The sequence below is a fragment of the Protopterus annectens genome, chromosome 1.part1 (assembly GCF_019279795.1).
Source record: "Protopterus annectens isolate FY-2018-M chromosome 1.part1, PAN1.0, whole genome shotgun sequence".
NCBI lineage: Eukaryota > Metazoa > Chordata > Ceratodontiformes > Protopteridae > Protopterus > Protopterus annectens.
The window spans coordinates 215,232,912-215,260,814 of NC_056726.1; the positions used below are offsets into that span (position 1 = coordinate 215,232,912).

The following is a 27,903-nucleotide window of genomic DNA, read 5'->3' on the forward strand; positions in this document are numbered from 1 at the left end:
CTCTCTGATCTTGCACCCAGGCAGGTATGACCCTAGCCCTGAGTAGCATCCTGCCATCACGCAGAATTATACCGCAGTACAAGGACAAAATGATAGACTTCAACAATTGGCTAAGCTTCTGGTGTCATTCTAAGGGGATCCAGTATCTGTCTGCCTGGGACGACATGGTCGACAGACCATGATGCTTTGCCAGAGATGGTCTGCACCTGTCACCCCTGGGATTCTGGATACTGGCTAAGGCTCTTGCTGTCCCTATAGTGCCATTTTAGGCAAGGTTCAAATGACAAATTCACCACCATAACAGGAACAGGCAAGCAAAAACTGAGGGTAATGCTACTCAGTACTAGAAGTCTAAATCTTGAATTGCACTCACTCGAGGCACTCCTTAAAATGGAGAAGACTGATATCTGTGCAATGACTGAGACCTGGTTCAAGGCTCTAGAGAGCACCCCTGCATTACTAGGCTATAACTTATACCACATTTTTCGGCCATCTAACCTGGACCAGAACATTAAATGCAGAGGTGTGTCCATATTCATTAAAGATATTCACACCTCCAGGCTAGCTGCACAGAAAAATGCATCCGAGGTTATCCAAGTGCAACTAACTCTGGGCAAAACTGCAATCCAGACTGTAGCTTGCAAGAGATCCCCAGCATGCCCCAGGATTCCCACTCCTATTTTATTGATATACTGGAAAATATTAGCATTCAACCAAACACCCTAATAATGGACGATTTCAACTACCCCATCATTAACTGGGAAAACTACTCATGTACCAACTCCTTCGCTCAATGCTTTCTGGAATTGATAAATTCTAATGCCCTGGATGAGCTTATCCACATCCCCACCAGAGGCAACAATATCCTAGACCTAGTCATTACCAACATAAGTGACCGGTGTTCCACACCTGAAATCAGTTCCTCGTTGGTCAGATCCAACCATAAGTGAATCACCCTTGATATCCACATCCCGCCCCCACTCACCATTAAGGAAACCATGGTAAAAAAATTTCTCCAAAGCCATCTTCATGCTTCTTAAGACAGAAGTAGTGAACTTCATGACACCCATGCAAATGGACAATACAGTTACAACTGCTGAATCCTGCACAAATGCACTCTATAAGCACTTACACAAGTGCATGGATCATGCTATCCCAAACAGAACCAAGATGCTATCCTCCAAAAAAAGGAAGCCAATCTGGTGGTCCCCTGCCATAAACAAACTGTACAACAGAAGGAAGAAACTGTTGCAAAAGAGAGTAAAATCCCATGAGTGGAGGAGCTCCCTGGTCAACCTCAGTAAGAAGTTGAGATCCCTTATAAGATCTTCCTAAGCTAGCTATGAAAACAAAATCATCACTGATTCTAAGGGTGACCACAAAGTATTCTATAGCAATGTCAAGAATCTCAATGCCAACACACAGATCTGCTCTGAGTTACAACACAACGGCATGAAAATTACAGAACCAACTGCTATTGCCTACATCTTGGCAGATAGGTTCAGTGCTAATTTTACCCCCCTCTCACCCCATAAAGGCCCCATATCTATACAGGAAGAATGCAGAGTCCCTGTAATCATATCTATGCAGGTAAAAGCTGCACTCTCTAAAACCAAAAAGACAGCATCCATGGGACCGGACAACATCCCAGTCTGCATTTTACATTAACTTCAGAATGATCTGGCTCCCCACCTAAGCACCATGTTCAATCATAGTCTCATGTCAGGCTTTGTGCCAACTGAATGGCACACAGCAACAGTTATCCCACTCCACAAAGGGGAAGCCACCACTGATCCTGGGAACTATTGCCCTATTAGCCTGATGAGCCTGGTCTGCAAGGCCATGGAACGTATCATCATGGAACTCATAAACAAAGACATTGGTAACCTCCAAACTCTGGACCCCACTTAGTTCGGGTTTGTGAAAGGCAGACCATGCCTTCTGAACCTGATTGACTTCTTTGAGGCAGTCACCAAAGCCATAGACGAGGGTAAGGTGGTTCACACAACCTATCTTGTCCTTGACAAGGCTTTCAACACCATCCCCTATTCTGAAATTATAACTAAACTCACTAAACTAGGTATAAATCCCTACATCACAAGATGGGTTGCCAACTGGCTCACTGACAGAACCCACACTGTAAAAGTTGCAGACTCCAAATCTGACTTCAAACCAGTGACAAGTAGTACCACAGGGTTCAGTCCTGGGACCTCTCCTGTTTGGTATCTACGTCTCTGAAGTACAGGCTAACACAGAAGGCCTCGGGCTAACCAAGTTCACAGATGACTGCAAACTAGGAGCCAGTATCGAGTCCACAAATGATGTGGGCATCCTACAGAAAGGCCTCACTGAGACAGATGCCTGGTGTCAGAGCCATGGCCACAAGCTCAATGCCAAAAAGTGCATTGTCATCCCCTTTGGTAAAACTCTGTACCCATGAACTACCACATAAACGGCAGTCTACTTAATGCCAAATGTGTGATAAGAGACCTTGGGACCCAGGTGGACAGTAGTCTCTCCTTTGATAATCATATTGCCATAGTAATCAGGAATTCCTTCTATGTGGCACACCTCATCACAAAAGGGTTCTCAACCAGGAAAAAAATTGGTCATTGTTCCCCCTCAGCACTCATTAGACCCATTATAGAGTACAACACCCCTTTTGGAATGTACCTCACAAGACATCTGCAGCAGCTGAAAAGTCCACAGAAGTACCTCACAAAGAGGATTACAGGTCTCAAACAGATGCCCTACACTGACCATCTCAAAAAACTCCAGCTTTACTCTGTAGCATATCGCCTACTCCAAGGAGATATCTGCCTAACATATAAAGCTATGTTAAACCCAGAGATGTTGGACATGCTACACCTAAAGAAATCCCAATCCCTCCAAGCTATACGCTCTAGGGACCTAAACCTTGTCACCACAATAAACAGGATATGCTGGAGGGATAAATTCCTGTCCTAGAGACTTCCAATACTCTGGAACAAGCTACCCATCTATGTCAAGCAAAGTTCTTCATTAGCACTCTTCAAGAAAAATCTTGATGAGTGGATGGGATATAGAAAATACACCCTGGGGATCACTTCTGTGGCTCTGCTTGACAGGGGCACAGGAAATTAACTTTCTTGGGTGGCATAAGCCAGGGAACCTTTTTGGCTAGGCTTACTTAGGCTTTTGAACTGATAGTCTAGTACCTACCTATAACCTATGAACCTATAAATCTCACTGAAAATGAGTGAAATGAGCCAGGAAATTAAATGCTCTCATTGAAAATGTGGATGAGGCGTTGACACACTTCCCAAATCTGTCCAAAGTGTGTGATCCTCTGTTTGGCAGATGGACAGAGAAGCTGTTTTCAGGGATTTCCTTTTCAGTGATTGCAGCCACAATTACAGAATCCACTGTTAGACTCTTGTTCCAGTGCAATTAGTTCTTTGGAGCAATGAAGAACTTCTCTGTTTTCTTTGGGAGCAGGTTTAACTGTGTTAGGTTCCTTCCATGCCCAGGATGAGATTAAATCAGACATCTCTTTGGGGGGAGTCACCCAAGAAGTAGATGGGCAAGAACTAAAAGCCTTGATGAAAAGTAATTCCTCAGAAGAAGATGTTTGGGAAGAGCAGCCCCCTTTCTGACAAAGACGTTTCAGAATCTCTCTAAATGAGACATCCTTAAGGGGAGATCTGGAACAACCTTTCCCAATATCAAAATTAGTATTAGTGGTTGGGGCATTCATTTGGGGACTGCAAGTATCTCCTTTTACACTTATGTTTTCTGGGAACGTGGGCTGCTTAGGTGAAGACTCAGAAACAGCCAGAGAAGGTTCAAGGTGCTCAAGAACTGGCTGTTCCAACAGGACTAGAAGAGTAGGCTGTGGATCCTGGGAGATCCATTGGGGAGGGTTGGATCAGATTCCTAAAGGGAAGACTTTACACTAAGTTGGGAGTACTCTCTTGAAAGCCTCAAATGCTGAGCTGAAACTCTCAGGTGCAACTAAACCTTGGATGCCATTTTGCTAGGGTCTGTGGCAGTCACTGCAGCGAAACTACCCATTGCTGAGGCTCACAAGGAGCATAAAGGATCTGAAGACCTTGAATCCAATCCTAACCTATCAAAGTCAGCACCAACATTATGACTCTGGATGTCATAGCCAAATTCATAAGAGAATTCATCGGGATCAATGAAACATGAAGTCTCAGCTCTAATGCAGATCTTTCTTTGGCAAGAGTCGGATCCAGTGACTCTGATCTGAGAGACTGGACTGGAGAAGGAGCCATCAGAGAATGATAGGGAGAGACAGTTCTATCAGATCCAACAGTGGTTGGAGCCAGAAGTGCCACCAATTGCATCTGGGTCTGCCTCATCATGCTGACCCTGTCTGCTTCAGTGAGACTCTGAAAAGATCTAACTGATGTAATGGATGAAGCTGAAGAGGGAGATATGGATGAGTAAGGTAGTCTATCTTGTAAAATAGAAGAAATGAGTCTTGGAGTGACAGGCTCTGTAGGGAACCTTGGTGAGTCACGGTTCTTGTTATGATCAGGTCCCAAGGAAGCACTGTGTCCAAAGGTTTCATGACATTTGGTGCCAGATTTAACAAAGTTGTTGGATCTGGGTATAATTTTCAGGAAGACTTTGATTTCACCTTTTCTAGACATTTAGATTTTCCTGTGTCTTGGAAAAAGAAGAGGCAGAAGATGTAGATGCCACATATTTTCCTGATAATGAAGAGTGTTTTACACCAGAAGTGGTCTGGATGAGACCCTTCAGAATCAATGTCTTTTATCACTCCACTAAAGGCCTTTGACCAATTGCCTTGCAGACTGAGAAGAGCACATTCAAGTGTGAGTGGTCAAGGCAGTACACACATTTATTGGAATTGGAAACTTGTATGTGGAAGACACACACTTTTTATATACTTTATCTATTATTTTATTTATCCTTTGTTGACCAGATTTGTCCCACTGGGCTAGTAGCCTATTTTTAGTGTAGAGCTGTGGTGGCATTTATGCTACTAGGGGAAATTTGGACAGTGTATCGGGTAACTTCCCTTACTCTTTTTGATAGGTGCTGTTGGATCTTTTATACCCATCTGAGGTACTAACAACTCAGGCTGATGGGGTCTTGGTTTAATGTGTTATCCAAAGCATGAGAAATCCAAATGGCTTTTCAGCCATGATGCAAATCTTGTGAAACTTTCTTGAAGGAGAATAGCAACAACAACAACAATATTAACTACAACCACAATCTTGTCTAAAGGTAATATTAGTGAAAAAAGCATTGCAGTTAAGCTAAACAAGAATATTAAGCAGCCTATGTATTTTTAAAACTAGGAACAGCTATCTAACACTAAGGAGAAATTTATTAAAGAAGTTTTTCTTTGTCTTTTTTTAAACAACAAGGGGAGGTAAAGAAAGAGTAACTAAACGCTTGTCTAAAGAATTCTTCTAGTAAACCTAATCTGAAAAAGTTTTCTCTCATGACTGCACTAGAGCACCACAGATCTGTCAGCACTTGAAGGTGGCAAACAAGATCTGGGTTAACTTTTTTCTATGTGGGATTATGGGTAGGGGAGGAGCCTGAACACTGGATTCCAAGCTTTGAAGTGGCTAAAGTCAGCTCCAAGATTGGATCTTAGACATATCTGTTTAGGAATGGACATTAAAGACAACACTAGGTCATTGAATATATTTCTTGCTTCTATCCTGGTTACTTAGTCACCCTTTCTTATATAAATAGTTGTAGTCTATACCTCCCAATCTGTATTTTTTTCATTTCTTGCAGCTCAGCACTATACTCAGCTAGTGCATTATGTACTAGTATAGATCAATTATTTTCTCAAACCTATATATTATCTTCTTTTTCTCAACAATGGAACAAAAAATAACCTTTCTTTTTACATAGTCTACATTCACCTTGACAGGTTTTTGGCAGTATGGCCAGTTTTGCTACCTTAATTACATCTTATTTTTCTACATGCACTGATTAAATGTGTAGTTGCCCCCCCCAAAAAAAAAACATGTTTTGGGTCCCCCTTGAACTATTAACAGAAACAACACTTATTAGATGTATTACTATGTTGTTCTGCACCTTTAGCACAATGTTAGCTTCCAACCCCCATTCCATAAGCCTCTGTTATCTCTTACTTTTGTTACATTTCTTACGCTTCCACAAATTTTTAACAAAGATATTTTAATGTCAGATCCACCTATGTCATCTGACCTAAAAAATAAAAATACTTTCTTTTTTAGCTCAGTTGAATGTCATAGTTATATCATATTAATTTCATGGGTATATCTCTTTCTTTTTTCACATGCAAGTCAGAAAATCTTCCTTCCAAGATGTATAAATGATCCGATATCAGTAACTCCAAACCCTAATGTCACAAGCATATTGTCTCATTTAAAGTACCTGTTAAAGATTTTCCCACTTTTTCTTCTTAGTCTTATTATGGAACATTTTCTTTTACCAAATCCAATGTCTTCTTCTCAACTGTAAGCATTTTTCTTATCTAAATCAGAAGCATGAGTATCTTTGTTTTGCTGTACTGACTTTTCCATATTCAGATGTTTATCTCCCTGTTTAAAAGCTCTGTTAGGTAAATCATCCAATGACAATGCTACTCAGTTTTCAGGTTCTTCTTATTGCAGTAATTCCACCAAATGACTATTTCTATTCTTCATGATGATAACTTAGTAATATAAACATTCTTTAATTTTTTTCATCTGTTAGATTTTCCCATGTTTTACATAGTAATGTTTTATCAATACATTATTATACCACCATTTTCTATCTCTTTCTATATTGTCATTTTTTTCTTTTCTACAAAAATATCTTTTCTTGACAACATTGCATTTCTTCATTTATACACTATTTTTCTCTTTTACTCTTTTTTTACCATACTTCAAAATGTATCATACTTATATTTATATAGTTATACTACTTACTAATCTCTCATCTCTTTCATTTATCCACATTAGCACTTTGTATAAATTTAATGAAGCAGTTTACACCACTGGGTTTATTAATCCTAAACCTCCTTTTTATTTACATACAAAACTCATCTTTTTACTGGGTTTAATCTAAAGTCCCATATAAATGAAAAAATACCTGCAATAATTCCTTTTCAGATATTGTTGGCAACATATATAGACTTGTTAAATATCCTATTTTGCTCATCAGTACTGAATTTATTAAATACGCTTTTTTCTGAATAATGTAAATGCTCTCCAGAAAAGACGTTTGCTTGATTTCTTCTATTGTTTTTTCCCATTGAATTCTGCTTACATCTTTATTCCCAAATGTTATACCTAACACAAACTTCATTCATTGTGAAATATATACTCCAATCTTTACTACATCACCTAAATCTTTACTTTTCTCTTTATTTAAAGCCATCCATATAGGTTCATAGGTTCATAGGTTCATACTAGGCTATCTGCCCAAGGGCATTTATAAGCCTAGCCCAGAGTTTTGTGGCTTTCGCCACCCCTTTAGTTTGAAGGATACTATGCCCATTATTTTGCTGTGCCTCTGTCAAGCAGTGACGCTGAGGTAATCCCTGGGGTATACCTGCGATCTCCCATCCATTGGTCAAGATTTCTCTTGAACAAAGCCAGCGAGGTGCTCTGCCTCACATGTACCGGGATTTTGTTCCACAGCATAGGGATTCTCTGGGTGATGAATCTGTCCCTCCAGCACATCCTATTAATAACCGTATTAAGGTTTAAGTCTCTTGCCCTTGTAGTTCTAATGGATTTAGATTTTTTGAGGTGAAGCATGTTCATCAATTCCGGGTTGGACATGGCCTTGTATGTCAGGCACAGATCACCTCTGAGCAGATGGTAAGCGACTGAATAGAGCTGGAGTTCCTTCAGTCGGGCAGCATAAGACATATTTTTGAGACCCTTTATCCTTTTGGTGAGGAACTTTTGGGGCCTTTCCAATTGCTGCAGGTGTCGGGTCAGATACATTCCGAATGGGGCATTGTACTCGATCATTGGACTGATGAGTGATGAGTACAGGGGAACGATGACCTCCCTTGATCTACATGTGAATCCCTTCATGATCAGGTGGGCAACGTAGAAGGTCTTCCTAACTACTTTGGCAACGTGAGTGTCAAATGAAAGGTTACTGTCAACCTGGGTCCCCAGATCCCTGATAACCTCTTCTGTGCTTAGTGGATTGCCACCTATATGGTAGCTAGGGGCAACCTTGTTTTTCCCGAAGGGTATGACTATGCATTTTTTGGCGTTTAACTTTAGGCCATGGCTCTGGCACCAGTTATCCATTTCTATAAGACCCTTCTGAAGGATATCTGTGTCAGATGTGTTCTCGACTATGGCGCCCAGTTTGCAGTCATCTGCAAACTTTGTCAGCCATAACCCTCCTGTGTTTGCTTGTACTTCTGAAAAGTAGATGCCGAACAAGAGTGGGCCCAGGACTGAGCCCTGTGGGACACCACTTGTGACAGGCTTTGAGTCTGACATGGCGCCAGCAACTCTGACCCTGTGGGTTCTGTCACTTAGCCAGTTTGCAACCCATCTTGTGATGTATGAGTTTACATTTAAACTGGTGAGTTTTTCAATGATACCTGAGTGGGGTATTGTGTCGAAAGCTTTTGCCAGGTCGAGGTAGGCTGTGTGTACTGCCTTGCCCTCATCAATGGCCTTGGTGACTGTTTCAAAGAAGTCAACCAAGTTTAAAAGGCATGATCTGCCTTTGACAAAGCCAAACTGGGTTGGATCCAATGTCTGCAAGTCCCCTATGTCTTTATTTATGAGTTCCATTATGATCCTCTCCATAGCTTTGCAGATCAGGCTTGTCAAGCTGATGGGACGGTAATTTCTAGGGTCGGTGGAAGCACCGCCTTTGTGAAGTGGGACTACAGTTGCCGTACGCCACTCCTTAGGTACGTATCCTGAGGTGAGGCTAAGATTAAACAGCTGCCCTAACTGCGGGTTTAATTCCTCATTGATTTCATGGAGCACACAACCGGGGACACCATCTGGTCCCATGGATGCTGTGTTTTTCGCCTTGGAGAGAGCAGTTCTCACCTGAGCGTTTGAGATGTTTGGGGGGCTACAATCCTCTGGTATAGATATCTCTCCTTTTGGGGGGGGGGGAAGTTTGCACTGAACCTGTCAGCCAGTATGTTGGCAATGTCTGTAGGTTCAGTGATTTTTACATCATATTGAACTAATTCTGAGCATATCTGGGAGTTTCCTCCCAGGTTTCTAACATAGCTAAAAAAGGCCTTATGATTGTCTTTTGAGTCCTTAGCGACTTTTCTCTCAAAATTTGCCTTGGATGATTTTCTGAGAGATCTTAGTTTTTTACTTATAATGATCAAAGTTGTCTTCCCTTTTAAGGATTTTGCTCTATCTTGTAGTAGCTTCCTCCTTTTGTTGTAGAGCTTGTTTATGGCTGGGGTCCACCAGACTGGACGCTTGCCTTTGGTACAAAGAGTCTTTGTTTTGTTTGGGATTGCCTGATCCATGCAGTCCTGTAGGTGCTGGTAGAAGGCATTTGTAAGTGATTCAGTGGCTTGAGTAATGGTTTCCGCAGGCTCGGGGGCCTTGAAAGAGACCACACTAGTCTTTAGAAGTGTGAAGTCGGCTTTTGAGAAGTTCTTCACTGTGGTCTTTTTTATCTGGGGTGGGGGCGGGATGTGGACTTCCAGTGAGATTAGTTTATGATCTGATCTCACCAGTGAGGGGTATACTTCCAGTGTTGAACATTGTGACCCCATGTTCGTGATGATGAGATCTAGTATGTTTTCTCCTCTTGTGGGGATGGGGATATCATCTCTAGACACTCAGTTGTGCAAATTATTACTTCTTTTATCCAAATTTTGTTTTTGCATTTATTATAATGTCATCTGCATATGTTAACAGAACTGGAATTCTTAACCCTTCAAGTGTTATATACTCCACCTCCTTCATTTTGTAATTTATTTTTGCATACTATCACATTCACAACTAATGCAAACAGTATACAACTCATTGGGCATCCCTGTCTTACACCACTCTTCACATGTACATCTTGGCTTAAACAACCATTTACAAGTATTTTACTTCATCATTACTATATACTGATGTGCATAATTTCCTAACTTTCACACTTATATTATATTCTTTCATTACTAGCTATAATATTTCATGTCCAGTTGTGTCAAATGCCTTATTAAGGTCTTCTATCATGATTTTTGCTTCTTCGTTTTTGTTCATAATCGCATCCACAATTTCTCTATCTTTAATAATTATTGACAACCTTTCCCCTTTATACTATATATGCTATCTTCCATAATATTTTTCATTATAGTTATCAATCTCTTGTGTATTATTTTCATAAAGATCTTATAATCATCATAGTTCAGTTCCATTTTTTTTAATTCTCTTTCATCTTTCTTCTCCTATATGAATTTAAGTATTCCACTACATAATTCTTTATACATAAAACCTTCATTTAACCATTCATTCAGAATCCTTAAAAAATATATATTGCCAATTCCTTAAATGTTTATAGATTTTATACCGTATTCCATCTGGGGCTGCAGCTTAATCTATATTTACTTATCTTAATACTTTATCAAGCTCATTTAAAGTAATCTAATTTCCAGTTTTTATTCTCTTTGTCTGTTAACCTTTTTACTTTCTATGTTTCTTCACTACCTTCTTTTCTTTAATCATTGCTTGTAGATATTGCACTGCACTATTCATAATCTTTTCCTGAGTTCTATATCTCCTTTTACATTTTTATTTCTCTCATTACATTAACACCTTTCTTTACTAATCTGCTTAAGTAACTTGATACATATTCTCTTTTCCTTGCAAAAAATATCTTTGCTTATATAATAATTCATGTATTTTTTCTTGATTTTTTTCCTATAATTCTTTTTCCTTGTAAAAATACTTTCTGACATTATGTTCTAAATTTCCCAGTGCATCATTATATATTATTTTATATTTTTCTTTATCTGCTTTTCTCACATTATATTGCCACTGTAAAAAATGGTTTTATATTTTTCTTTAAATATCATCCTCCATTCATACTAATTTTTATAAAATGTTCTCAGAGTAATATGATCTTTCCATAACTGAATTACTACTCTTGTTCCTTCTTTATTCCAGCCTTTCTCATTATCCATTCTATTCCTTATTTTCTTTTATCTACAGCCATACTGCAAGATGATCAGAAAATCCTATTTCAACTACATTCCCTTCTCTTATAACTAAACATTCTGATAATATAAAATAATTTATTTCAGTTCTATGCATATCCCTTTTGTAAGTCCATGATTTTTTGTTCCATAGTTTTAACGTACCACATCTTATTACTTCTAACATTTTTTCTTATATAATTTCCATTCTTTTTATGATCACCTCTTAAATTACAATTAAAGTTTACTGTTATTATAATATTCACATGTATTACCACATAGTCTAAAATCTGATGAAATAAACTTTCCTTTTCTTTACAGTTAATATAAGCATATAATGTTATAATTATATATACATACTCTTTCCATTTTAAATCTACAATGGTTAATCTTTCCATTTTTGTTAAAGTTGCATCTAATATATTTTACTGCATTTCTACAGAATACAGCCATTCGACAACAGCTGTCATTTCTCAAATTTCAAATTACCTTTCCTCCCCATAGTTTCTCTGTTTGTAGTCTTTCTTCATTTGTTAAAAATCTTGTGTTTTTTAATATAATTACATCTACATCACATGTACTATACTACTCCAAAATTCCTATTCTTCTTACTATATTCTTAATACTATTCACATTTACAGAAAACACTCTAAAATTTTCATTTTCCCTTACATTAATAATTTTGTAAGTTCATAGCTAACTACTAGGCCATCTTTCTTAATAGGTCATTCTAAGCCTAATACATTTCCTTTCCAAAGGTAAGAATCAAACACTATATCTTGTGGCTGTGAGGCAAACAACTTAACCATTATACCACACCCTAAACTTTAGCTGTATATATATTCTTTTTCATCCATTTCCTTTCCTTTTTTTCTTTTATACTTATTCCTTTACATTTTCTTTTTCTGTATTTTACCATTTTACCAACATAATTCTTTTTTCCTTTTTACTAATTCACAGTTTATGTTTTCTTCATCACTTATTTTACAACCTTCGTCTATGTCCTCTTTATTATTTTTCTCATCTAATTTTTCTTCTATTTCTACAGCTTCTAGAATTTCTTCTCTCTGTTCATTTTCTTTCCTTTCTTTTTCTTTTTCCTTACTGCTATTTTCATTTTTGTAATACATCTATAAATGTCCAGTGTTATTACATTTATAACATTTTAATCACATTTTTGCAACATGTCCTATTTCCCCACAAATATAACATTTTCATTTGTCATAGTTACTTATCAAATGTCCTTCTTTTCCACAAAAGAAAATGTTTTGTGTTGTCCACAGTATTTTAAAACAACCCTGTTCAACTCCACATGCATTATGCTTGGTATATGTATAACTTTTTCTCTTTGTATTTATAACACAATATTGCTAGCCAGGCCACCAGTTCATAACCCCCTTTTGTCATAAACTTTTGCAATGCCCAATACTTCTTTACATAAAACTTTCAAATGTCCTTTCAAAGTCTCTTTTTCTACCTCTGCTTCAACTTGTACATAATTCTTTTTTTTATTTCCGTGTTAAATGCTTCTATCACATAAAGATTTCATGGGTTACAGTCTTTGTTTTTTCATATTCTCCAAGAAAATTTTCCATTGAAAAAACAGTCACAAATATAATGTCACAAAATGTCTCTTTGTTAATAAGAATAAATGCTCTTACTTCATGTGCTTTTATATCCAAAGGAGCTATTAAATTGTCCCACACTTTATACCTGTCCATTTCTTTGCCTTCGTTACTTTGAATCCTTACCATGTGCTTACATTTTTCATTTTCATCTACCTTCTTTTCTGCTACTCCCCTTTTGCCTTCTTTTATTTTCTCTGCATATGTTTCCTTTTCCATCTCACCAGTATTTTTCAGGATTGTCTCTGCATCCTCCTCTTGTATTTTCTCCATAATGTCCCCCCAGGAAACATCTCCTTCATCTTCTGGCTCACTCTGCACCACCATTTCTTTAAATAAATCATCCTGCAACCCTCCCAACTGGAGGGTTGTAATTATACACCCATCATTTGCTGACTCATCTCCATCAAACAAGTTTCTTTGAAACATTTCTTACAAATCACTACCCTAGTGTCAACTCTCTCTTAGTTAGCTATACTCTTTTGGTTTTTCTGATTGTGGTTTCCTTTTAACTGTTTTTATCTTACTGCAAATACCTGTGTATACCTCATTATAGCATCTCTTCCTTCTCTGTCTACACCTCCCCACCTCTTCTACTTACTTGCTGACTCTCACTGTGTGCTCCTTACTGGTTCCCTCCAGGCCTGCTGATTGTTTCTTGTGGTGACTGCCATTTCCTGGCCCATCCCACTCCATTCCCCCTCGCTACACTTGGGCTCACTTCGCTCTCCTCCCACCCCCATTCCCACCCACTCCCCATATCAATTCCTTTATATCTTGCCACCTAATACCTTCCACCCCTAACTTCACACCTTCCTGTCTGCTAAAACACTCTAAACACCTTACCCTCCCCTACTTATCACTTCATAGTTTAGTCTGCTGCAAATCCTCCTTCTTCCTACATAGAGAACTTGGCATAGCTCCTCGTGGTCCCCTGCAGAGTTCCTAAGGCAGCAGAGAGCAGAAAAAGCGACTTTCTTGATTCTAAGTATTTTTAAGCATTTTTTATTGCTTTTTTGACCTTTTGTGCATTTCGACCACTGTTTGTGCTTATATTATTGTTATATTACCTGTTTTCTCTGTTTTTCTGAGCTTAATTTGTTGACTGCACTTCTTAGCTAAAGTTTTGCTTATAAGTTAACAAACAGGCTAATACACTCAAGTGTACTAGCCTTTGATAGCATTTAGTCGAAAAACCAAGCATTTACTGTATTTTCTGTCTGTGTGTGTAAATAAAACTAAAAAAAAAAAAATACTTCTGCTTTCCTAACTTTCCTAGCTAGTTGTTCCAGTGATCAGATTTGCTGATCCCTGGGCTTTGTATTTGGTTCCTGTGTTCCTCCATTTTCTTGTGTGGCCAGAGGGAAGTTTCTTTACTCACCAGTGAGAGTGGGGAGTACTGAGCTGCCTGTTTGTCCTCAGAGGAGTGGTTAGAGACAGCAACTGGTAATTCATTGGCCATTTTGGGTCATTTCCTGTTTTTTCCAGCCCCCTGCTATAAAGCATGCTTTGGCTGGCTTTTCTGGCATTAGAGAACTTGGCATAGCTCCTCGTGGTCCCCTGCAGAGTTCCTAAGGCAGCAGAGAGCAGAAAAAGCAACTTTCTTGATTCTAAGTATTTTTTAAGCATTTTTTATTGCTTTTTTCGACCTTTTGTGCATTTCGACCACTGTTTGTGCTTATATTATTGTTATATTACCTGTTTTCTCTGTTTTTCTGAGCTTAATTTGTTGACTGCACTTCTTAGCTAAAGTTTTGCTTATAAGTTAACAAACAGGCTAATACACTCAAGTGTACTAGCCTTTGATAGCATTTAGTCAAAAAACAAGCATTTACTGTATTTTCTGTCTGTGTGTGTAAAAAAACTAAAAAACCCCAAAAAATACTTCTGCTTTCCTAACTTTCCTAGCTAGTTGTTCCAGTGATCAGATTTGCTGATCCCTGGGCTTTGTATTTGGTTCCTGTGTTCCTCCATTTTCTTGTGTGGCCAGGTGGAAGTTTCTTTACTCACCAGTGAGAGTGGGGAGTACTGAGCTGCCTGTTTGTCCTCAGAGGAGTGGTTAGAGACAGCAACTGGTAATTCATTGGCCATTTTGGGTCATTTCCTGTTTTTTCCAGCCCCCTGCTATATTTAGCGCGATTTAGCACGGAGTTGCTACAGGAGCACACAAGAGCAGCGGCGGCTAATCAAGGTTAAACTATTTGGGCTACCTAAAGTCCACTCTTCAAATTTTCCCTTAAAACAGCCTTCCCTGAACTGTACTGCTGATCTAACCAACGTATTCTATTTCTAAAAAGTTCAGCTCTACTTGATTCCTAAGTAGAATATTCTCTATCTGTAATCCCTAGCACTTGCTCCTAAAGTACTTTTTTACTTGATATAGCACTTTTATTATACATAGTACCCCACCAGCCAAAAACCCCATTTGATCACCCACATCCCCCGGAGTCTTTTAAAGTCCTTGTCTATTCCTTCTAGCATGTCGTGGGATCAGTTGCTAGTGTCCTCTCCTGCTCAGCTGGTGAATCTGGGAATATTGAGGCAATGTTACAATTGTCTCATGTACACGGACAACCCTCTCCTTCTCCCACAAAACACAAATACCTGCGAGAGATGCAACTATATAGCCAAACTGGAGGCTGAGCTCTCTCAACATAGGACTGGTAAGACCAGACAGGAGGAGAAGGTAAACACACACCACAAACCCAGTCTCACATAGTACTATCACAACTTCAAATCATACACATAATTACACAAAGACATATTCGGAGGCTCTGATCAAAAATCTACCAAAACAGCAGAGGCCACCAAAGCAGACACCCAAACAACTGCCACCTCAGGACACAACACATGCAACACATAGACCACATAGTCAGTGTGCCAAACAGTCACAGCCCTTAAGGCCAAACACAATGCCAGACACACTCGTCATTGGTGACTCCATAGTCAGACACACTGACGTCCCGCTCACCAGATTGAACAAGGAAAAGGTCACAGTAAGCTGCCTGTCAGGCGCTAGAATCTGCCACATAATGCAAGCACTCAGGTCTCTCAACAGCAGGTACAAGTACGACTCTGTCATTGTCCACGCTGGTGTGAACGACCTGAGACGTACCTCCTTGGACTACATGAAAAGAGACATAGAGGAGTTCTCTGATTATGAAGCCCAGGCAGGTATGACCCTGACCTTGAGCAGTATCCTACCTTCACCAAGAATGATGCCACAATACAGAGACAAGATGATCAGCTTTAATAATTGGCTTAAACTCTGGTGTCATTCAAAGGGGATCCAATATCTGTCTGCCTGGGATGACATGCTGGACAAGCCACGCTGCTTCGCAAGGGACAGCTTGCACCTGTCACCCCTGGGCTTCCGGATATTGGCAAAGGCTCTTGCCACCCCCATAGTGCCTTTTTAGGCAAGGCTCAAATTCTAAACCTACCACCCTAGAACACAAAAAAGGAAAAAGACTAAGGGTAATGCTGCTCAATGCCAGAAGTCTCAACCTCAAGATGCATGCACTCGAGGCCCTTCTCAGTATGGAGAACATCGATGTCTGTGCTGTGACTGAAACCTGGTTCAAGGCTCCCGAGAGCACCCCGGCACTATCAGGCTTTACCTCTTATCATGCGTTCTGGCCCCAAAATCCGGACAACACCAAGAAAGGGGGGGGGTCTATATTCATCAAGAACACCCACACCTCAAGGTTGGTGGCAATGCACGATGCATCGGAGACCATCCAGGTGCAACTAACCATAGGCAAGACTGCTCTGCAATTTGTAGCATGTTACAGGCCACCCTCTCAATCTCAGGAACCTCACATAGCTTTCCTGAAAACACTGGAGGGGCTAAATGTATCTCCAAACACCATCATACTAGGTGATTTCAACTACCCGAATATAGACTGGGATCACTACTCTAGCCCCAACAATCTAGCCCAAAGGTTCCTAGAGTTCATAAACTCAAATGCCATGGAACAACTAGTCACCATTCCCACAAGAGGAGATAACATACTAGATCTCATCATCAAGAACATGGGGTCACAATGTTCAACACCGGAAGTATACCCTTCACTGGTGAGATCAGACCATAAACTAATCTCACTGGAAGTCCACATCCCGACCCACCTGAGATAAAAGACCACAGTGAAGAACTTCTCAAAAGCCGACTTCACACTTCTAAAGGCTAGAGTGGTCTCTTTTATGGCCCCCGAGACTGCGGAAACCATTACTCAAGCCGCTGAATCACTTACAAATGCCATCTACCAGCACCTACAGGACTGCATGGATCAGGCAATCCCAAACAAAACAAAGACCCTTTGTACCAAAGGCAAGCGTCCAGTTTGGTGGACCCCAGCCATAAACAAGCTCTACAACAAAAGGAGGAAGCTACTACAAGATAGAGCAAAATCCTTAAAAGGGAAAACACCCTTGATCATTATAAGTAAAAATTAAGATCTCTCATAAAATCATCCAAGGCAAATTTTGAGAGAAAAGTCGCCAAGGACTCAAAGGACAATCATAAGGCCTTCTTTAGCTATGTTAGAAATCTGGGAGGAAACTCCCAGATATGCTCAGAATTAGTTCAAAATGATGTAAAATTACTGAACCTACAGACATTGCCAACATACTGGCTGACAGGTTCAGTGCAAACTTCTCCAAAAGGTGAGAAATCTATACCAGAGAATTATAGCCCCCCAAACATCTCAAACACTCAGGTGAGAACTGCTCTCTCCAAGGCAAAAAACACAGCATCCATGGGACCAGATGGTGTCCCCGGATGTGTGCTCCACGAACTCAATGAGGAATTAAACCCGCAGTTAGGGCAGCTGTTTAATCTTAGCCTCACCTCAGGATACATGCCTAAGGAGTGGCATACGGCAACTGTGGTCCCACTTCACAAAGGAGGTGCCTCCACCGACCCGGGAAATTACCGTCCCATCAGCTTGACAAGCTTGATCTGCAAAGCTATGGAGAGGATCATAATGGAACTCATAAATAAAGACATAGGAGACTTGCAGACGTTGGATCCGACCCAGTTTGGCTTTGTCAAGGGCAGATCATGCCTTTTAAACCTGGTGGACTTTTTTGAAACAGTCACCAAGGCCATTGATGAGGGAAAGGCAGTACACACAGCCTACCTCGACCTGGCAAAGGCTTTCGACACAATACCCCACTCAGGTATCATTGAAAAACTCATCAGCTTAAATGTAAACCCATACGTCACAAGATGGGTTGCAAATTGGCTAAGTGACAGAACCCACAGGGTCAGAGTTGCTGGCGCCATGTCAGACTCAAAGCCTGTCACAAGTGGTGTCCCACAGGGCTCAGTCCTGGGCCCTCTCCTGTTCGGCATCTACTTTTCAGAAGTACAAGCAAACACAGGAGGATTATGGCTGACAGAATTTGCAGATGACTGAAAACTGGGCGCCATAGTTGAGAACACATCTGACAGATATCCTTCAGAAGGGTCTTATAGAAACGGAAAACTGGTGCCAGAACCATGGCCTAAAGTTAAACACCAAAAAATGCATAGTCATACCCTTCGGGAAAAACAAGGTTACCCCTAGCTACCATATAGGCGGCAACCCACTAAGCACAGAAGAGGTTATCAGGGATCTGGGTACCCAGGTTGACAGTAGCCTTTCATTTGATACTCACGTTGCCAAAGTAGTTAAGAAGACCTTCTACATTGCCCACCTGATCATGAAGGGATTCGCATCTAGATCAAGGGAAGTCATCATCCCCCTGTACTCATCACTCATCAGGCCAGTGATTGAGTACAATGCCCCATTCGGAATGTATCTGACACGACACCTGCAGCAACTGGAAAGGCCCCAAAAGTTCCTCACCAAAAGGATAAAGGGTCTCAAAAATATGTCCTATGCTGCCCGACTGAAGGAACTTCAGCTCTACTCAGTCGCTTACCGTCTGCTCAGAGGTGACCTGTGCCTGACATATAAGGCCATGTCCAACCCAGAATTGATGAACATGCTTCATTTCAAAAAATCTAGATCCCTCAGAACTACAAGGGCGGGTGACTTAAACCTTGACACGGTTATTAATAGGACGTGCTGGAGGGACAGATTCATCACCCAGAGACTCCCTATGCTGTGGAACAAAATCCCGGTACATGTGAGGCAGAGCACCTCGCTGGCTTTGTTCAAGAGAAATCTTGACCAATGGATGGGAGATCGCAGATATACCCCAGGGATTATCTCAGTGTCACTGCTTGACAGAGGCACAGCAAAATAATGGGCATAGTATCCTCCAAACTAAAGGGGTGGCGAAAGCCACAAAACTCTGGCTAGGCTTATAAATGCCCTTGGGCAGATAGCCTAGTATGAACCTACGAATCTATATCCCCTACTCCCCCTACAGGCTGTTTCACTTAAATTTTACTTCAACCCTCTAACAGGTCCAACAACTTACTTTTCCTAGCCCCTTACCCACTCCTCACTCCATCCCAATCCTACTTCCCCACCTTAGGCCATGGCTATTGCAACTCTCTCTATTTTCGTCTTGCCTCCATTACTTTTCCTTCTCATTCTTACATCTTATACTACTCCATTACCACCTGTCCATAGAGATCCCTCTAATCCCCATACTAACTGCTTCTCATCTCTGCAGTACTCTGCTACAATCTCTTCCTCTATCCTTTCCATGAACATCCCTCTGCCTAAAGTCAACTCCCTCTCACTCTCTAGCATCTAAAACCAAGACTAAGTACTTGACTTACAACCCATTTAAATTTAAACGTTACCACCTTTGTGTGGCCCTGCTTGTATCAGGAAACATATATCCAAATCCTGGACCCATCCATCACCCCACCATGGATAACTCTACCTCTCCCTACTTAATAACCTCATCCTCTCCAAACAAACATATTTCCTTTTACTCTATGAACGTCCGTAGTATTCTAAAGTTAGTGAAATCCATGCCTGGATCCACACCCCTGATGCCATCACCCTAACAGAGACTTGGCTAAAACCCAAACTTCTGATAAAGACATTCTCCCTACTGGTTATGATATACTCTGCATAGAGCACCAAAACAAAAAAAGGGGGTGGCATAGCCATCCTCTACTCCAACCACCTCACTGTTACAAGTATTATGAAACGATCCCATACTTTTCTCCTGCTCAGCTACTTACAGCTAACCTTAAAATCAATGACCACACCACTGTCACAGTAGCCGCTATCTATATTCCTCCAGAAGACAACATTCTTTTGCTCAAAAATATTTTTTCATACTTTTCTCAACACATCCCCAATGAAACTATCCTCCTTGGGGATGTCAGCATTAGCTGGTTAACTCTCAGTAATCCAAACTCTAATACTCATATTAATTTATATGGCTTTACACAGCTAATCTCCCAACCTACTCATACAAACAACTCTCACTCATCTTGTACTCTTATTGACTGGGTACTTGTATCTAATCATTACAAATATCATAACCCTGAAACCCTACCAAACACCCTGAGTGATCAGTCCCCTATAAAAGTGTTTAAGTTCACTCCCCACTTCTCAAAACCTCCTAGATTTATCACTTGTCACAAACTCTGTAACATCCATCCAGAAACCTTTAATGCCCTCCTCTCTAAAGTAAACTGGAAATTCCTTACCCAACTTCCACTAGAAGAAGCTTTCACCTCCACCTTCCTTAGCATCTTAGACTCATTTTCTCCCCCTCGTAAAGTCTGAATTAAGTCCACCATATCTCCGTGGCTTTCAAAAGCCACTTACACCATTATGATAACTAGAGAGAAATTATGGAAATAATGGTCACAAACTAAGCTCCCTGCAGACTTGAAAAAATATAAAGAACTCAGAAATCTGACAAAAAACACATAAACAAAGATAAAAAGGACTTCTATAACAAACCTCCCACAGCCCTAAAATCTAATCCTAAAAAATTCTTGAACTCTATTTTACAAAGGTAGCACTTACCATTTCCTTGGGAAAATGAGTTCTCTGCACATTTTTCACAAACAGAGCAACATGCCCGTTCAACAGATTTTTTCTTTCTGAATCCAGGTCCACATGCTTTTAAACAATTATAGAATGTTACCTGAAGAAAATAAATACAATCACATTATTGATGTTACAATAGGAAACTATGATGAAAATACATAATATTTCATATTTATAAATTATATTTCTTTAAGTAAAAGCTGAGGTTGGACATCCTTATGTGTTGGCAACAAACTATGGTATGTAGTGAGATGCCCCTGCACTGGCAGAGTAATCAAGGAGCCTCAATCCTCACCACTAGCACCAGTGAGGGATGTGCACATTGGGATGATGAACATTACACACACAGTAAAGTACAATTTCCCTTAAGAGCACAGAGAGATCACAGTCAGTCTGGGGGCTGGTTTCTCTCTCTTCCTCCAGATCCCCAATAAGACTCAGCACTGGCACAGCTATAGGTTTGAGATCTCAGCTGAGTGGCCAAGCCAAAACCTCCAGAACTCTCTCTGTCCAACCAGTGCTTTGTGTTCCTGCCCAAGTAGCTGATACCCACACACTTTGAGATTTGATTTATACACAAACACAAACACACACCTAGGGAAGGCTGGCACAGGTGTACTAGCTATGCCACCTTCTGCCCAGACTATAAGGTAGTACCAGCTGCTACCAGCCACTACTTATCAACTACTTTTAAGGCCATTACCAAAGGGTGCCCAATCTTACTGTGTAATGTTACTCCTATCCAAATGGTAAGTGTGACCAAGACTTTCAAGGCTATTTAGGAGTGGCCTGTACAGTTTCACCAAATACATATGCAGGTACTCTAAGAGCTTAAATATCACTAAACAAACCAGCCACAATTAAAATGTTTAAATATAATAAATAACAAAAGAGCAAGACAATACTCAATCAACACAGTAACTGCAGAGTTCAGAATCACAGGAAATATCTTAAAACAACATTGCAGGACAGTCTCAAATGAATGCAGAAAACATCTAAAATAATCTTTACTATATTCCTATCTATCTGTAAAAGAAACTATGCCCTAAATAACGTACTTACAGAGCAAGGCACATGTAGTGCTGATGATGAGTGGATGTTTCTATATCCGTGATAAGAGACAACATGCACACTCTTTCTCTGAGAGAGTTCTTAAATTAATAATCAACATTACTGCTGGGTTAGCTCAGATGACATCACTCTGTCATCTGCCTTCACTTCCCAGGATAACAGAACCTTAACAAAATTTAACATTACTCTGTGAAAAATACATATCTCTCAGATGTTTGCCTAAAACTGGAAGTCATAAAACAATATAATACTTTTACATTCAAAACCTAGTAATTATTTCTGTTTCCAGATAATAGGAAAACCTCTAGCTCTAGACATTGTGTCTGCTTGCTGCACTGAAACTGAGATAACGCAATCGTAAAACAATTCACTTATTTTCTTGAAGGTTTGGAGTAACTCTACATGTTCCAGCTTCTACTATTAAAACATACATTTACACAGGTATATAGTTTATATACATTTCTGTTCTTTTCCAGTAGGGTACACTGTGGTTACATTTTAGCCCAGTACTTTACACCCACTTCTGCATCACTAGTTTAATATACACATAACATATAGTTCTCTTACATTTGAAAGACAAGCATATGAATCATATTAATATTCACAAATAACAGAATTATTTACAAAATTCCAGCTAGCTGGGCTGGCAGTGTCACATTTCTATATAAATCAAATTAATATTTTCAAGTGGCACATAATTATTTACAAAATTCCAGATAGCTGGACTGGCAGTATTTCCCTGGTTTCACATTTCTCCCCTCCCCGAAAACTCAAGCTAGTTTTTCAAGTGACCCTTGAGAAACATTGCTTGAGAGGGTTGAGCCTATCTGGAAATACCTTACCCCATGCACCGTCTTGAGATTCCAGCTGCCTTGGCATTGCTGACCCCAGTACTGTGCCGCACCACATCCATAAACCTTATCTTAGGCCTTCTTCTTTTCCTTTTACCTAGTAGCTTCACCATTAGCATCTTTTTCCCAATATACTCAGCATCCCTCCTCAGCGCATGTCCAAACCAACATAATCCTGCCTCCCTGGCTTTGTCTCCAAACCTTCCAACCTGGGCTGACCGTCTAATATACTTATCCCTAATCCTGTCCACCCTCGTCACACCCAGTGCAAATCTTAACATCTTTAACTCTGCCACATCCAGCTCTAACTCCTGCCTTTTTGTCAATGCCACTGTATCCAACCCTTATAACATAGCTGGACTCACTACTATAATTTATCCTTTGTTAATAAGGTTAATTCCACTAGGACATTAGCTTCTTTTCAGGGTAGACCACAGGTGGTATTTATACTACTAGGGGAAATTTTACATTTTATTAGGGAATCAGGGAACTTCCTCTACTCCATTTGATAGGTAATGTGGGATCTTTTATATCCACCTGATCTACTGCCAATTCAAGCAGGCACAGCCTTGGTTTTACATGTCACTCAAAGGATAATAAACTCAGGAGTGCAGCAACCCCCTTATGCTACGCTGTAGTTTCAACAATCCTTCTACCAGATGTGGCCATTGAGCCCATAGCCTTCTGCACCAAAGGCAAGTCAACTACCTGTTGCATCACTGACACTTCTAATGGTATGCTGATATTCCCTATGCTATTCAGAATATAGTCCAGTGGAGATTCTTGAAATGTAAAGAAGTATTGTGTAAGAGCAGTTGCAAACTGGAGAAAATGTGTGTGTGTTGGCACATCAGTTGTACACGCAAAAACAAAACAGCTACTAAGGTGCCAGGAGTATACTTAACATGGGGGCAGAATATCTTTGTTTCTTTGGAGACACACAAGTCACTGCACAGTGACAATTTCCGAATTAACGTGCACTCTCTTGTTTTCATGGCCCAGTAGTCCTGCCAGGTATGTTGTTTGCTACAAACTCCTGTACTGGATGAACTCTTGCCAGGTACAGTCTTGAAAATGCATTTCTCATATTCTGCTCCCTGGAAAGGACCATGGGAGTACAGTTTCATGTAGTACAGACATGAATAAAATAAATGAGTATTTTTCACAAATCCCAGCCAATATCATATGTTGTACAGCATTCCAAAGGCGAAGCATTTGTTGCAATTATTTTTCCCCCTTTGTATACCTAGACAAGGTGCCTTCTCTACTATTAATGTTTTATGCTCCATCAGGGTTTTCAAAAAAGTCTGGAATTTATTTTCTCATTTTCTACTGTTATTTTTTCCTGTGATGAATTTGCTTCAAATGAAAACTTTTGCAAGATGGAGCAAATGCTCTTTAAGTAAGTGGTCTCTGCAAATAACTCACTGGAAGTCATTTTAAACAGCATCAACCCCTTCTGTATTTATGCCTGTGAAAAGGTATTACATAAGATTTGATTTGGTGTGAGCAGATACACAAAGGCATTGCCAAATTTTACATTCATTGCTCAAAGACTGTCTTTAAAATATAAAAGTGATTGCTAGCATGCAAGCAGACTATGCACATTTTGGGTTTACTTCTATAACCTAAGCTCTTGTTTAAAATTATTAATTTTTGGTTTAGTATTTTAGATATGTCACTCAAATCATAATTCCATACCAGTTTCTGTTTATATCTTTGGTAAAGGTTTAAGTGAAATCTGATTCATCATATCAGTCAATTATTGATGCAAGACAATCTGTTGCTCAGCTGATCGCAATCATAAATAAGAACCAAGATATAAACCTATCACCTTCGGCCTCCCCTGTAAAGAGGTGACAAGACTAGTGGGACTAACCTAATCAACAAAGGACAAGTAAATAAATAAATAAATAAATGCATGCATACATACATACATACATAGATAAATAAACATAGATGACATCACTATGTGATAGCTGTCAAGATAGATATTTAATTTATTGCCAGTAATGGCCAAGAAAATATACATCAACAGTAATAAAAGAGTATGATATGTGTAGCAATAGCCATATTGCAGACTGCAATGTAAACAACTGCAGGAGTAGTAAATTACAGTAGAAATTGCAAACAGAATTAAGTCATGGATGGGTTTAATGTGTAACTACCTGGTCTTTTGTAGCCACACAATCCACTACCTAACATAAACTACTGGCTAGAGTGAAAAAAGAACATAGGGTTATTAAAACACCTGGGAGTGACAGTAAAACAGCTAAAGAAATTAAATGCCCTGCCAGTGCATACAGTATGATGCTGTTGGAATCAGGCCAACAGAGACGAGCAGCATGTATCAATCAGTTCATGCATGAGCAGTGAGCATAGACTCTAAACTAATGGCCTGCGGCAGTGAGGTGAATCAATAAGGCTGCCTCAGAGAAACCAAGTTAGTTGTAAGAGACAACTAGGGGAGGCTAACATCCAGAAGGTAAATGAAAGCAAAAACCATCCTGAGAATTAATGCCTTTTATTTGAAGTGCTATAGCTATGCTGTATACTGTCAGTAGAAATGCAGAAGCAGTGGCAATATAATGCAATGACTTCTAGAGATCCTAGGATGCAATTCCAGAATACATTTTGCTTCAATTGTACTCACCATTGGTGTTTAACCTGCACAGAACCATTTTATCTTTTACTTAAAATTTATTTATTAAGGGAAAACCAGTGGTGTAACAAGCCAAAACATAGCTATTTACTAAAATGCCTAAAACAGAGGGTTGGATTTTGTGATTACAGTACAAAGTTTAAGGATAGAGATTCAGCTATTGATATTAATTTATTGACTTAAGCAGTGCATGCCAACTTCAGAAGAAGAAACACAAGAACCACACTGCTCTTCTAAACATTTACTGTTGTAAAAAAGATCAGAGTGACTAACTCCATTTATGTATAGTCCTGCTCACTTTCATCACTGCTCTTTTTGTCCTTTATTAGGTTGACCAAAGGTGCCAATCAGCCATTAAACCCTGTTCCTTCCCTTCCCTTAATGACCCTAGGTAACATTCCCTATGCCCCCACCACCTATCACATGGTGATGTCCCTTCTCCTCCCTAATTTCATACTCAGTGCCCTCACTTATGTATTACCACACTACCTCCAATTATTCTATAGCTGATATTCCTAAAGATCTCATACAATGACATCTGTCCTTGTCATTGGCTCATGTTTCTGTGATAGCTTCAATGTCCATTCTCCCCTCACGCATCACAGCTTGCAGCTCCCATATCTTGCATTACACCATAATAATGTAATGTCTGCCTCTGAGTTATCTTTGCTTCTCTGCTGTACCTTTTGGCTGTTTATTAATTGATTTTATTTAGTTTATTGAACAGTGTAATGGGCTAATAAATATGGATTTTCTCCCACTGCCTAGTACTTGAGTACCTGTCGTTCTCTTCTGTTTTCCTAACCACCTCCTCTTTTCACCTTATTTTAAAGGCACAATTGTCTAGGCATATCTTTGCATGCCATTTTAAGCATCACTGTTTCTACTTGACTAAGATGGCACCTACCCAAACATATAGCTGGTCTTTCTGCCAGACATCTGATCATCCCCTGCTAGACACAGTTCTTTCTTTCCTGACCACCACCACAGACAGTTATACTCCCAATTTTGCTTTTCCATCAGTCTGCTGACTGCTGAAACAGGTAACACCTCTGAGAGTACTGCCACCCCTATCCAGGTGCCTTTCTGTCCTCTTTCTAGCCTTCTTGCACATCACTATAATTGCCACACTTGACATGCCATTGTTGCCTACATGCAGCACAAAATATGACCACCTCTCTCCATTGCTGACCACATTGAAAACCTCCTCTCATGTCTTACTAACTTTAAGCCCCAATCTACTCTCTCTTTTTCTCTAACTAAGGTTCTTATTTACCTTGTTGAAAGAGGCTTGAATCACCAAAATGATATTTTCTATCTTCACAGTGTCTCACTTCCTGTTTCATATTACCTCTCCTAATTCCACTCTTTCAGCCTGTTTGTGCCTCTTTCAAACTTCTCTACTGTCCCTGCTGGGTGAATGCCCATATATGTTACACCAAACCTCTTTCCAATGCATTAAACACTTTTTTGTAAAGCCCTTCCAACTGGCATCCATTTCTGTGTCCTTATCATATAATTTCCCAAAGTTCTCTTGCCCTACTTTTCTTATTTCTGTGGTTGTCCTCTCGCCTCTCCTTTTCTACTATTGATTCTTCCTTTCCTAATTTCTATAGTGGACATCACTCCCTTGAACCCTTTTTCAATCTCCTACAGGCTGTCCAATGCTTCTCTATTAGTCTTTGATAACCCCAAACATTCCCAGAGGTACTTAACTCTACATACCCCTCTTTCCTCATCATTGTCTAGCTTCCCACCCTCATAGGTCACTCTGTTGGTCACTTTATATTACACAAACACATACCGCAGTTGTAACATGGCTTCTTATACTTTAGAACAGTCTCCGTTAAGCGTGTCAACTGACAGAAGCAGTAGATTTACCTGCAGCTTATCTGAGCCTTTTGATACTTACTAAGCAACAAACAAACTTGACAGAACCTGTAATGCTTCTTCAGAAAAATGAACATCATTTGTGACTTTACTTGCTGTCTGATGTGCAGTTAATGCCATTAGTTGAAAAGTAGAGACTGGCATCCAGTTACACACACAAGAAATCATTGTCATTTGATAATATAGTAGATATTTTACTTCCTCCCCCAGGACCTGCCCAATGGCTCCTCTATTTTCATCCATTTGGCCCATTTGTTCTACAGAGATGAGAGCCAGGTGGCCCTGAGCTAGAAGAGAGTCTTGCAGCCCATTCTTTCCAGCTTGTGAATTCAACTTGATGCATCTGTCTTACATCTAGAGTCAGATAGTAAAGAGAGTGCCAGGTTGCTAATCCTGCAATACAGTCTTCCCTTGCCCCAGTGGAGCAGACCCGATCCCTGCCATGGCTCTTTTGAGCTATGTTATTGGCTGTCCTTTGAGGGGAAGTGTGTTTCCATGTTCTGAATTCCTCTCGGCTCAGGAGTGCAAGTGCACTCAGCAGTACATGCTCACAAGGCCTAAACTCCACAAGATGTAATACCTAGTGCTACCACATGGTGTCTCCCATATGATGAGCCATAGCTGTCTCCCTCCTCCCAGGATGAGTGAACCTGCAACAGCCACTCTA

General features: G+C 40.0%; 1 protein-coding gene across 1 annotated transcript in view; it reads right to left on the bottom strand.

Annotated features, from left to right (window-relative positions):
• The window catches only part of GPRC6A (G protein-coupled receptor class C group 6 member A), a 264,931-nt gene that overhangs the window by 40,661 nt on the left and 196,367 nt on the right, over positions 1-27,903 (bottom strand). Inside the window, exon 5 of the mRNA XM_044074212.1 lies at positions 20,739-20,859. Coding sequence (XP_043930147.1) covers positions 20,739-20,859 — 121 coding nt within the window. The remainder of the gene's footprint in view (positions 1-20,738; positions 20,860-27,903) is intronic.